Here is a 13,341-nt window from a genome sequence, read left to right on the forward strand (position 1 = left end):
CAGACGTATTCAGGTCTGTGTCTAAATTTGTAAATTGTGGTTGTTTGTTTCTACATTTTGAAATAAATTATATAAACTGCATTCTATTTGCAATTTTTTACTTAAACATTAATCTTTTCTCATGAAATTTGGATAAGTAATTTAATTTATTAAATATTTAATATTACATTTTTTATTCTTGATGCATAAAAGAAAACCATGTTTTGTCTAAAATTTATTATCAGGTATTTCAAGAGAGCAGATGTCGCTTACTGGTAAGGCTTGAAAATAGTAAGTTGGTATTGGTGGTAACGTGCACGTGATATATAGCAATTAACCACAGACTCGTTTGAATTGACACGAATAGTTTCGAAAGGAAAATGGCTGAGTGGGAAGTTGATTGCAGCTGATGATGTATTTTGTATTTTTCTGTTGCTTTTTGTAATAATTTTGTAAACGATACAGAGCAAAATAACGACTTAATTCAAATTACTTAGTGATAATAATTTGGGTTATGAGAACTATGATATAATGCCATAATTGATATGTCAAAGTAATGTTTAGTTGAACATCTGTCGTTATAATTTGTCGGGTGTTTTATTTTTACTTTTAATTAATATTAAAACAAATACAAGCGTGGGTATCCCCAGTCGTCGTAAAAAATGAACTAGGAAAACTTTTTCATCTGGTCGTTTTCTATTTATGATATTCTTGGAAAGATAGATATGTGTTCATCTTTTCTGTAATTTGAGAATAGGTTGAATTTGAACATAGTTTACAAATAATCAACAGTGTAAGTAAGGATGTTATTTACAAAAGTCGAACCTTGACTATTAAATTAGACTTAAATTAATAAGGCTCAGTTTGTGTAAGCCGTGACTATGTTTTTTTTTTTTGTTTTTTTTTAGTTTTAATAAACGATTATTAATGTCCCGTAGACTTTAGTTTGTAAGTGTAATGGATTGCTGGTCTTTTCTAATGTAAAATTAGGACGGCATTTCTGTACTGTCACTTAACAATAGTATTATTGAGACGTTCATTGAGAATATGAAAAACAATTGATTTTCGTCACAATATCAAAAGCTGAAATGTTAAAGTTATCCGTTTTCTTCATCTTTCATTATGCCGTGACTGACCATCAAGTTAGTTTTTGCAACTATTTTGTTGTGCGTGATAGTTGGATCTGAGTTTTTAGTTCAACTGTTATCAATTTCAAGACGTAATACTGCATAAGAATTGGGCTTTCTTTTTTGCTTTCCATCAAGTTGCTTCTCAGATCCAAGTGTCCTGATATTATGGATGAAATGTCTCATAGCGTTCTTGCTGTACATACAGCAGAGTATATCAAAGGTAGGTTTAGTAGGCTTAAGTTTTTGTTTATTTTTTGTAATTCCTATGTCTAAAATTAAGTTGGAAATCTGTGGTGCATTAGTTTATATCTTTAAGTTTCCAGATTGTAATGTATTGCATTTCCATAAGCTGCAAATAATTTGAGTGAAACTTGAAAATAAATTAAGAAGAGTATTTGTTAAGTCAAAATTGTGATTTTTTGGGGGAAAATGATGCCAGTGATAACTGCTGAACATAGACGAGGTAATACAGCATTGGCTTGGTTCTCAAAAGGTTTCAAGAGGAAAGAATATTTGAGAACCACAACACTCTATTCTGCAGAGAACATATATAAAACACAGATCAAAATGTTATTTATGTAGGGAAAAAAATCCAAATTACCTACTTTATAGCTCTGAAAGAATTATTTGCTAGCCAACACAAGACCATACATTTTATGTGGAAGTACTGTACTTATAACAATTTAAGATATTTGGAAGAAGGAAACTTCTTTGTCAAATTGGATATTTCAATGTAGAAAACATTGTTATTTTTAATCTAAAGTGTGTGTGGTCTTTGGTTAGCTAACTCTATTCAGAGTAAAGAATAGGTAGAAGAGAGCTATCATGATTAAAAGCTGTTCCTTTTACCATGACCCTTTGTTGCTTATCACTGATTACAATGGGAGGTTAGAGATAAAAATGTTTTGTTAGAAATACAAAAGGGGAGTGAAGATATGTTTGTCAAACTTAACTGTTGTAATTAATTGATGTAATTAAGTAGTTTGTAGAAAGGAAAATATCATGAAAAATAAGAACATATAAATGTTTGTACTCTGGTATTTGAATAATATTCAGTTTCACCAATATTTATACCTGGTTTTCCCCTCATGTCCCATGCTGTATTTTAATACCAGAACATCAGTTGTAACAAATACACTTGAGATTTTTTAAGACTTGAATTATGTTTTTAAATTGTTTTGTTTATCATTTTGGATTTGAAGGCAGTTAGCTGTATCAGAATAGTGAGATTGTTTTTTAGGACAAGGTATATTTATTTAGATTTTAGAATAAATAGATAAATAAATATGAAAGTATTTCTTCAGTGTTTTCTCCACAACATTTGTAAAGTACTTGACTACATGTAGGTGGCGTGTGGGTTACCACAGATCCCACATGCGTGGTTGAGATTCGTGTAATACCTTCGTATGGTGGGTGATACAGTTGGTTATCTTTGTAATAATGTTTCAAGCAGGGTTTTTTGAGCTCTCTGCCAATATGCTAATGAGCATATCAAAGGAGGGCCTTGTAACTAAAGAAAGCTAAGAAACAAGCATGTACCTTGTACTGTAAGCCTAAAACTGCTATATTAAAAGAGATGCGAGAATGGCTTATAAATGATTGAAAAGCTGAAGTCCAACAAGCGTCAAATGTTGTTATATGTGTGAGGTTTCTCTTAAGAAAGGTATTAAAACAGTGAAAATGTTTTCGTGGGTTTGCAATGACTGCACGTATTCGTACTTAAACCTTTCAGCACATGCTTGATATAAAATACACAAGTTTGCACACATTATGTATTTGCACGGTAACTTTAGATACAGCACGTGTATCTTCACAAAATTTAGTGAACTTTCAGTAAAGATTACAAGTATTTTGTACACAAAAAATCAGATTTTGTAATGAGATATTTTTACTAAAGTTTTGTTTGTGAAAGTAGTCTGAGTGCAAAGTGATTCATGTTGTGATTACAAAACTATTCTTTGTCCCAAAAATCTCAAATATTTGAATAATCTCTAAAACCTTCTAAAAACATTTCAAATGTTTGTTTTTAGTGAAACTATATTTTATTTTCTATAATCTATGTGGGGTCTGTCACTTAACCAACTGTATAACCATCATAAAGAACTTAGGAAATTATTTGTATGTGTAATATTAATTACACTTTTTTTGTGCTAGAATCGCTACATATTATAACTAAAATACAAATGTTTTGTTCAAGTAGCTTGAATCTGATAATGCTATATATTTATTATTATTTATTATATTGATTTTCTAGCCATGCCGAGCAGACGTCGGATATCGTGACATAAATTTATAAAATAGTATTTCAATACAGTTTTGAATGCAAGTAAACAAATGGGATGACATGGCCTTTGAACCCTGACCTGTTGCAAAAGGGTTAAATAATTTATTAACTGGGTACATAAAATTGTATGGAAACAACTCCAACATTTAGATAATGAACTGTTAAGAGTGCAAGAAGTGTTTTAAGAGATATTGAGACAAACTTTGGAATAGTTCGGTTTTATAATCGTAGTTATGTGTTTTATACTGAGACAAACTTTGCTGTAGTTCCGTTTTATAATCGTAGTTATATGTTTTATACTGAGACAAACTTTGCTGTAGTTCTGTTTTATAATCATAGTTATATGTTTTATACCGAGACAAACCTTGCTGTAGTTCTGTTTTATAATCATAGTTATGTGTTTTATACTGAGACAAACTTTGCTATAGTTCTGTTTTATAATCATAGTTATATGTTTTATACTGAGACAAACTTTGCTGTAGTTCTGTTTTATAATCATAGTTATGTGTTTTATACTGAGACAAACTTTGGTGTAGTTCTGTTTTATAATCATAGTTATGTTTTATACTGAGACAAACTTTGCTGTAGTTCTGTTTTATAATCATAGTTATATGTTTTATACTGAGACAAACTTTGCTATAGTTCTGTTTTATAATCATAGTTCTGTTTTATACTGAGACAAACTTTGCTATAGTTCTGTTTTATAATCATAGTTATATGTTTTATACTGAGACAAACTTTGCTGTAGTTCTGTTTTATAATCATAGTTATATGTTTTATACTGAGACAAACTTTGCTGTAGTTCTGTTTTATAATCATAGTTATGTTTTATACTGAGACAAACTTTGCTATAGTTCTGTTTATAATCATAGTTATGTTTTATACTGAGACAAACTTTGCTATAGTTCTGTTTTATAATCATAGTTATATGTTTTATACTGAGACACACTTTGCTGTAGTTCTGTTTTATAATCATAGTTATATGTTTTATACTGAGACACACTTTGCTGTAGTTCTGTTTTATAATCATAGTTATATGTTTTATACTGAGACAAACCTTGCTATAGTTCTGTTTTATAATCAGTTATGTTATACTGAGACAAACCTTGCTATAGTTCTGTTTTATAATCAGTTATGTTTTATACTGAGACAAACCTTGCTATAGTTCTGTTTTATAATCATAGTTACATGTTTTATACTGAGACAAACGTTGTAGTTGTTTTATTATCATAGTTATATGTTTTATACTGAGACAAACTATGCTATAGTTCTGTTTTATTATCATAGTTATATGTTTTATACTGAGACAAACGTTGTTGTAGTTCTGTTTTATTATCATAGTTATATGTTTTATACTGAGACAAACTTTGCTATAGTTCTGTTTTATTATCATAGTTATATGTTTTATACTGAGACAAACTTTGCTATAGTTCTGTTTTATAATCATAGTTATATGTTTTATACTGAGACAAACTTTGCTGTAGTTCTGTTTTATTATCATAGTTATATGTTTTATACTGAGACAAACTTTGCTATAGTTCTGTTTTATAATCATAGTTATATGTTTTATACTGAGACAAACTTTGCTGTAGTTCTGTTTTATTATCATAGTTATATGTTTTATACTGAGACAAACTTTGCTATAGTTCTGTTTTATAATCATAGTTATATGTTTTATACTGAGACAAACTTTGCTGTAGTTCTGTTTTATAATCATAGTTATGTTTTATACTGAGACAAACTTTGCTGAAGTTCTGTTTTATAATCATAGTTATGTTTTATACTGAGACAAACTTTGCTATAGTTCTGTTTTATAATTATAGTTGTGTTTTATACTGAGACAAACCTTGCTATAGTTTTGTTTTATAATCAGTTATGTTTTATACTGAGACAAACCTTGCTATAGTTCTGTTTTATAATCAGTTATGTTTTATACTGAGACAAACTTTGCTGTAGTTCTGTTTTATAATCATAGTTATATGTTTTATACTGAGACAAACGTTGTAGTTCTGTTTTATTATCATAGTTATATGTTTTATACTGAGACAAACTTTGCTATAGTTCTGTTTTATTATCATAGTTATATGTTTTATACTGAGATAAACTTTGCTATAGTTCTTTTATAATCATAGTTATATGTTTTATACTGAGACAAACGTTGTTGTAGTTCTGTTTTATTATCATAGTTATATGTTTTATACTGAGACAAACTTTGCTATAGTTCTGTTTTATTATCATAGTTATATGTTTTATACTGAGACAAACTTTGCTATAGTTCTGTTTTATAATCATAGTTGTGTTTTATACTGAGACAAACCTTGCTATAGTTTTGTTTTATAATCAGTTATGTTTTATACTGAGACAAACCTTGCTATAGTTCTGTTTTATAATCAGTTATGTTTTATACTGAGACAAACTTTGCTGTAGTTCTGTTTTATAATCATAGTTATATGTTTTATACTGAGACAAACTTTGCTGAAGTTCTGTTTTATAATCATAGTTATGTTTTATACTGAGACAAACTTTGCTATAGTTCTGTTTTATAATTATAGTTGTGTTTTATACTGAGACAAACCTTGCTATAGTTTTGTTTTATAATCAGTTATGTTTTATACTGAGACAAACCTTGCTATAGTTCTGTTTTATAATCAGTTATGTTTTATACTGAGACAAACTTTGCTGTAGTTCTGTTTTATAATCATAGTTATATGTTTTATACTGAGACAAACTTTGCTATAGTTCTGTTTTATTATCATAGTTATATGTTTTATACTGAGACAAACCTTGCTATAGTTTTGTTTTATAATCTTAGTTGCTACAGGCTATTCTATAAAATAGTTATACACACATTCCAACAAAACATGTAACACTTGTGTAACTGTAAGCAACTGATTTTTCTCAGTTAAATCTGTTTGTTACATTTGGTACAAACAATAAGTGTACTGTTTTTATTTTTTAGATCGACTCTACTTTGCTACGTTAAAATCCACAGTAAAACCAAAGTCTACAACTTCAGTTCATTATTTTTCTATAGATGATGAACTTACCTATGAGAGGTAAGTTTGTGTATTTTACTGAGGGGATTCATTTGGCTAGTACCAAGGTGCATTTTTATACATATCACAGATAATTTGTATGAATAGAATACTAAAAAAACAGTTTTATTACTGGAAATGTGTTTTTCTGTCCTTGGGTTTACAAAACTTTTATTTAATGTAAGCAGCTGAGTAACTTGTATGGGTCTAACACTGCATACTTCTGACAAAATGAGATTTTTTGTTAAGTGGCAATGTGCTTAAGGTAAACAAACATGTATTAATTAAAAATTAAAATGAGAAATTATAATGACAGTATTCTGTTTACTTGCAGAATTGGAATAATCAGAAACACTTTTTAATTAATTATTTTCTGTGACACTAATCAATTCTTGTAGATAACTGAGTTAATTTCTAACTGTAAGTAGTATATTTTCTGACAGTATTATAAGTGTGTACTACAAATAACAAGTCACAGATGTCATTCTTTCTAACATTAAGTAGTAGGTGTAGCTTATTGAGTTTTTTCCGGTCAAAAATGTGTTTGGAAAAAACTAGAGAAAAACATAATGTAAAAGTTTTGGAAAATGTACTTTTATTCAAGCTAACTATTAGTATATTTGTGTTCCATAAGTAAAGTAAGCTATATTATTTACATATAGCTACTTTATTTTAACAGTATTGGTCATACTATTAGGTTTGTTTTATTCATTGTTTATAACACTGTTTATTTTCAGATAGTACATAAACAAAATCTCTTCTGAATGCTTCATTTGTAGTATTTAAATCTGTTGGTAACAATTAAAATGGCTTAGTGATTTGATCCTGGTGAAAGTCTAGAGCTGAAATTCAAGTTGAATAAGGATTTTTTTAATAAGTTGTTAACTTGTGTTGGAGTGAAACATTGCAATATTATGGAAAGTGCAATAACATGCTAGTTTGTTAGGGAGTTTAATGTGTTAAAATATAGTTACCAAGGTTGGATGTGTCGGTTACATTTCTCAGTTATGTGGGAGTCTAACATTAAAATTGCAGTTAAGGAGGTTTATATGTTTTCATTGTGACATATAAACAGGTTATAAGCAAGTGATAAAATGTTGCATACAGTGAGGCAGTGTTGAATCATGAAAACTGTGAGTAAGTAGAGATAACTGTCAAAGATGTTTTCATGGTGAGAATATGCTAACTTTTAATATATTTGTTATTGTTTTCACAACAAGTTCTTTGAATATTCAGAAAAATAGATACTGATTAAGTCGGAGACAATTTCATATTACTTTAACACTGGTGATTGTATGTGTCAAAACCCAATAGATGGCGCTACAATACATTATAGGTGCTTTTCACCTTGGGTAAGAGATTTTTGAAACTTCAGTTAAGTTATAAGCATTTTTTAAAGAAGAGTTATACTTTTCTGCATTGATTAATAAATAGTAATTTCAGACATTTGACCATGTTGAAGTATTGAGGACCATTTTTTTTTATTTTTTTTTTGCACTATTCAATATGAAATAAAGAAGCAAATTTGAAAATGTGCTAACATACAAAATTATAATCCAGGTCAACTTAGAGGAGATGACCAGATGTATACATAAGATGATGATTTTACAAAATAGGAAAAAAGATAAACATTCTTCATATGTGTTATTAAAATTAATTTTTAGAAACCATGTTCCCAAACCATTTAGATTTCATTTTCAGAAGACAAATTAACCATCATATGATGAGTATCCAGCTATTACTATTAATATATTAGCTTAATATATGTATTTGGGACTAACCTAAATTTCCTAAGTTGGCCAAACCTTATAGGTTATTATTGGGATTATGGCCAGAAATATTAAGAGTGTGGGCACCCATGTGATGAAACAATACATTCTATCTAGTCTTTATAAGTAGAAGTGTAAGAAGGTGTATTTCATTAGTTTTGTTCATTGACTGGTTAATTTGTGGTTTCATTCTAAGTATGTAGTTAATATTAAATTGAGCTATGGTTTAATAAAATGTGAAATAATATAAATGAACTTTATACACAGTGTTTTTTGTCACATGATTTTACTTCGGTCATTGACCATGTAACACCCCCCTCTGGTTTGTATTTAGTAATAGTTTGTTTATAAAATGTTTGCAGTTTCCAACGATTTGTTGTGTAATTGTTTTCAGCTGATTTACAGGTTTTCCTTTTTGTATTTTAAAATTGTTAATTTGGTCTTTCAGTTTCTATTCTGATTTTGGACCTCTTAATTTGGGTATGCTTTATCGTTACTGTTGCAAATTGAACAAAAAATTAAAGGTAAGTGTGCTTTATGAAATAATTAATGCTAATTTATTCATAATTAGTAATAATAGTTCTTGTTAACAAAGTGTTAGATCGTTAAAAATATAGCACAAATAGCCTTCGTGTAGCTTTGTGCAGAGTTCAAAACAAACCTCAAAATTATAGCTTATTAAAAAATTTTTATGTTTATGTTAGAGAAATGAAAACACTGGGTGTCAATAAATGAGAATTGTAAACTGTACGAGTCTCACTTTTCTTTATAATCCAAGTTAATTATTGTTGGAGCTCAAGTGATGGGTGTGTCAATTGCTGAGATGGTCAAATTAACTGGAATGTTATAGGTCACTGTATTTAAAGTTTGCAATGTTTTAACGTATTTTCAGACACATTTTACTACTGTATTAAAAATAAAGAACAAAACTGGCATTATGCCAAAAAAGTGTCAGTTTTGTGTTTTTTGTTATTATTCTACATTGTTTATTAAATAAAAAAACTGCCTTAATAAGGGAAAATGTGGATATATAGAACTGTATGGAAATACTGATGGTTGTTTGGACTAACTGAATTCCAGGAACATTCTACTGGGACAATGTATGAAATTTACTTTGGTAAACCACCTGTCTCTGTCAACAATCAAACTAAGTGGTTCTTTGCTCATCAGTATTGGATTGTTGCCCAGTGGAGAGGAGAAACGTTAATAACATTCTCTGTGCAGGGTGGTGGAATGTTCAACATATTTACATATACTGTAAACCTTCCAGAAGTCTGAAGGACTGGGGGGTGCACTGTAACTGAACCAAAGATTGTTGTATTGAAGATTCTTATGGATATACAGTCATATATTTCCATTTTGTGCATAATTACTGTAAGTCTGCTCCTGAGAGTAAGTTAGAAGATATATATAAGATCTGTTTAGTGAATGTTTTTCATTTGGCACATGGTTGAATGTGCAACTGTAGGCACACGTGATAATTCACACTTGAAACGCTGTAATCTGTTACATTCCACTTTTAACTAATGTGAAAAGTGTACGATTATTATCTAACAAAGGTGTTGAAGTAATAGGTTTATAATTTGTTGTGATTATTTGTGAATTAATCAGAGACCAGATGAAGCCAATAAGATATATTTTTATATAATTGTGTTATGTAGCTTTTATTTTTATGGATTATACAAGATTGGTAGCTTTGCTAATGTAATGCAAATGTTTATAATGTTAGAATAATTATTTTTGTTATTTAAATGTGATAATATATGACTTGCAGCTCTTGTGATTTGCACACAAAATTCATTATTTATGCATGTGATTCACTTCATGTATGTGGTTTTCCTCATGTTTAATGTGTAATATTTGAGAGAAAACTTCTAATATCAAATTTACCTAATATTTAAATTCAAAAGTTCAAAAATAAATGCTTTGCTGAAGGGTTTAGAAGTAACCATTATATACCCATGTGTTTAAAATTGATTCAGAGCTGTTGAGGTTTAAATGCATGATGTGTATGTTAAAACAATGTGTCATGATAATTTAAATGCTGTTATAAACAGTTATTGTATTATAAAGTGTTTTGTAAATTTTATATTTCTGTTTCTGTTCTACCATATGCTGTATAATGCGAACAACACGTAAATATATGCACTCAGTCAGTGTATAAATACTCAACTGCAAGTTTACTTTTATGTAACTGTTCTAGTGTGTGTGATCTGTTTTTAACTGTTGTATCGTTTATGTAGTCGTATTCCTTGACGAAAAAGAAGATTGTTCATTACACGTCGTGCGACAGTAAAATCCGTGTTAATTCTGCTTTTCTCATGGGATCATATGCAGTAAGTGTTCGTTGCTTATTCATAAAAATATTAAGTCCATTGTAACCTGTCTTATTCTTTCAAATTCCTGGAATAAATAATTTATTTTTAATAAGTTTAATAATACAAATAAAATTACAGAAAAATATGTACCTGTAGTTTAATTTTATGCTGGCTGATTTGTGGCCAAGTTCGTACTTAAGTTTACGTGTATGAAGTTTCTAATATAAACTAACAAAAGATATAAGTAAAGTTTGTGTAATTTTATTTCTAGTGTTAATAGAACACTAATGTAGAATATTTCTTAAGTTGGTTTTATTTGTCATGTTCTTACACTTTTTCTGAACCGAATACACCCAGTACGTATTACTTGTATTACTGACAAGCTAAAAATTGTAATGTATTTCAGTAATTTAACTTGTCTTATATACACTACTACTGAATATTAGTATTGGTTGATCAATGTAAGCCAAGGATACGAATGCAAGTTGTTTCTATTGGTCAATGTTTTTACTGTTTGTTGGTGTTTTACACTGTTTTTGAAGCTGTGTAAGTGCTTCAGTAGGTAAAGATAAATAAATGATAAAAATAGAACAAGTTCGGACTCATTGGATGTTTGAAATGGAACTTCTATATAATGTTTATAAATCCACTTTTATTTTATAGTTTCTAACACTTTCATTGTATTTAACAGCTTGTGTGAACAGATGAAATATGTATTGTGTTACTAGGACAATGCTTGCCAAACAATTATTGAAAAACTAAAGGCTGTTTTATTTTAAATATAATTGATACTTCAGTCAAATTAAAGGCTGTGTTAATTAAATTATAATTTATACATTAGTCAGACTAAAGGCTTTGTTATTTAACATAAAATTGATACATCAGTCAGATTAAAGGCTGTGTTAATTAAACTACAATTGATACATTAGTCAGACTAAAAGCTGTTATTTAAACTACAATTGATACATCAGTCAGACTAAAAGCTGTGTTATTTAAACTACAATTGATACATCAGTCAGACTAATGGCTGTGTTAATTAAACTATAATTGATACATCAGAAAGTAAATGTACTGTAAAAATTATGTATTATTTTTAACAAAATATTTTCCATAAACATGTGACTAATAATTTTACTGTTGATGCTCAGTGAACATATTATCATGTTTAGCTACAGCATGAAAATATAAGTATGAAATGACATAAGTGTAAAAGAACTGTTTATGAAGTTGAGGAATGATGTGTATACATGTGTATGTCTGGTGAAACCTCTGAAGCACACCAGAAGGAAGTGAAAATGTAACTGAAACATTGAACTTCTAGAATTCTTGTTGAGAGGTAAGAGGGAAGGAAGTGACTAATTGTTATAAGTACATCATCATGTATCCTACTTGTGAAAAATTATGACATTCAGGTTTAGCTCAGTCTTGAGTACTTGCTGTATTAGTTGCAGAGATAGGATGTAAAACTACCGTGTAAATCTGAGTTTCCAATGCTTAAAAGTTACACATTCATCATTAATATATCATTATTGGGTTGGATATATAAACATTTCTTCACTTGAAATTGATTACAAGTTAAAATAGATAATCAGTTATTTCTGTGCTTCACTTGGAATATTGTGTATAGTTTTTGTCTGTATCTAAGACAGAATATTGGCTTATTTGAAAGATTTCAGTAGGGCTATTGTGATATAAAAGTTATTCCACAAGGATTGGTTAAGATCTTGTAACTTTGTTCTTGGAAGAGAGAAGTGTTGATAATGAATCTTACAAGACTATCCAGAAGATAGTTGGATAAAGTTTGGATTTCTTGGCATTTTTACACTTTTCTTTTCAATTATATTTATTTATTGCTTAACAAACAAAAAATCTTACCAATGGGTACGAATTCTTGAATTAATGTTTCTACTAGAGAGGTCAACCAGACCTCTCCCACCTTTGCTGTCTGGAGTTTGTCAAAGCTGTCTGTTATGTGATCCATTTTAAGATGGAGACATGTAGACTGAAGGTGTCTTTCTGTGGGTTTCTGAAGCAGTTTTTGTAAGTGACCCAAGAATGACCGGTGAGAATGTAGACTTGCTTTTTCTATCTTCTTTCACTCGGTCAGCATTAACATTTGATCAACCACCTGCAGCCCTTTTTATTCTGTTGGTTACTTGGGGTTATGAAGTTTTGGGGGTCTCTCCTGTTGCACTTCTCATTGTATCAGTTTTTTAGCAGGTCACATCCCAGGAGTGATGAATTTAATTGCAGATTACTTGTCTCAACCCAGCTGTATTCTTCTGATGGAATGGATGCTACATCATAAAGTTTTGCAGTGGATTTGCTCTCAGTTCAGGTCTCTAACACTTGATGCCTCTGCAACTCATAAGAATTCTCAACTGCAGTTGTTTTGGTCTACACAATGTCATCCTTGTATATATTTTATAAGGCAGTAAGATTGTTGAATTTCCTCCCACTGTGACTCATTTTCTGTAGTCATCTTGTCTTCTATTCACCACCCCTCCATATTGTATGAAATTAAACGTAACACAAACCATAAGTTTTATAACTTTGAATTTTGTTTGGTTACAGAGCTGTCATGTAGAAAATCAGAACTCCCTTGCCTTATCCACATACTGTCTTTTAGGAGTTGTAAATAGTTACCTTACATTTAATTCTGTGTTATATATAACCAATAGAAAGTCAAGATTTTTATCTATCAAATGACATTATATTACATTGTTTTCTAAATAGGGAATTGTCAATTTTTCTTTTAGGACAAGCTTCATTTCTACAGAAAAAATAACTAGCTTGGAGTATTTGTAATAGCTCCTGTTAGAAAGC

At 29.4% G+C, this 13,341-nt stretch overlaps 1 protein-coding gene across 6 annotated transcripts in view; it reads left to right on the plus strand.

Moving 5' to 3' along the window:
- Positions 1 to 320: 320 nt before the first annotated feature.
- The window catches only part of LOC143248452 (dual specificity protein phosphatase CDC14A-like), a 48,668-nt gene continuing 35,647 nt past the window's right edge, over positions 321 to 13,341 (plus strand). For 2 of the 6 annotated variants that reach the window (XM_076496825.1, XM_076496827.1), the window contains exons 1-4: positions 322 to 1,329; positions 6,353 to 6,449; positions 8,646 to 8,721; positions 10,441 to 10,533. In XM_076496825.1, coding sequence (XP_076352940.1) covers positions 1,275 to 1,329; positions 6,353 to 6,449; positions 8,646 to 8,721; positions 10,441 to 10,533 — 321 coding nt within the window. In that variant the 5' untranslated portion in view covers positions 322 to 1,274. Of the gene's footprint in view, positions 1,330 to 6,352; positions 6,450 to 8,645; positions 8,722 to 9,389; positions 9,572 to 10,440; positions 10,534 to 13,341 lie in introns of those variants that run through there. The other 4 variants (XR_013026992.1, XM_076496826.1, XR_013026990.1 and 1 more) reach the window with 3 other exon arrangements.

Source organism: Tachypleus tridentatus, chromosome 4, assembly GCF_004210375.1.
Source record: "Tachypleus tridentatus isolate NWPU-2018 chromosome 4, ASM421037v1, whole genome shotgun sequence".
In the NCBI taxonomy this organism is placed as follows: Eukaryota; Metazoa; Arthropoda; class Merostomata; order Xiphosura; family Limulidae; genus Tachypleus; species Tachypleus tridentatus.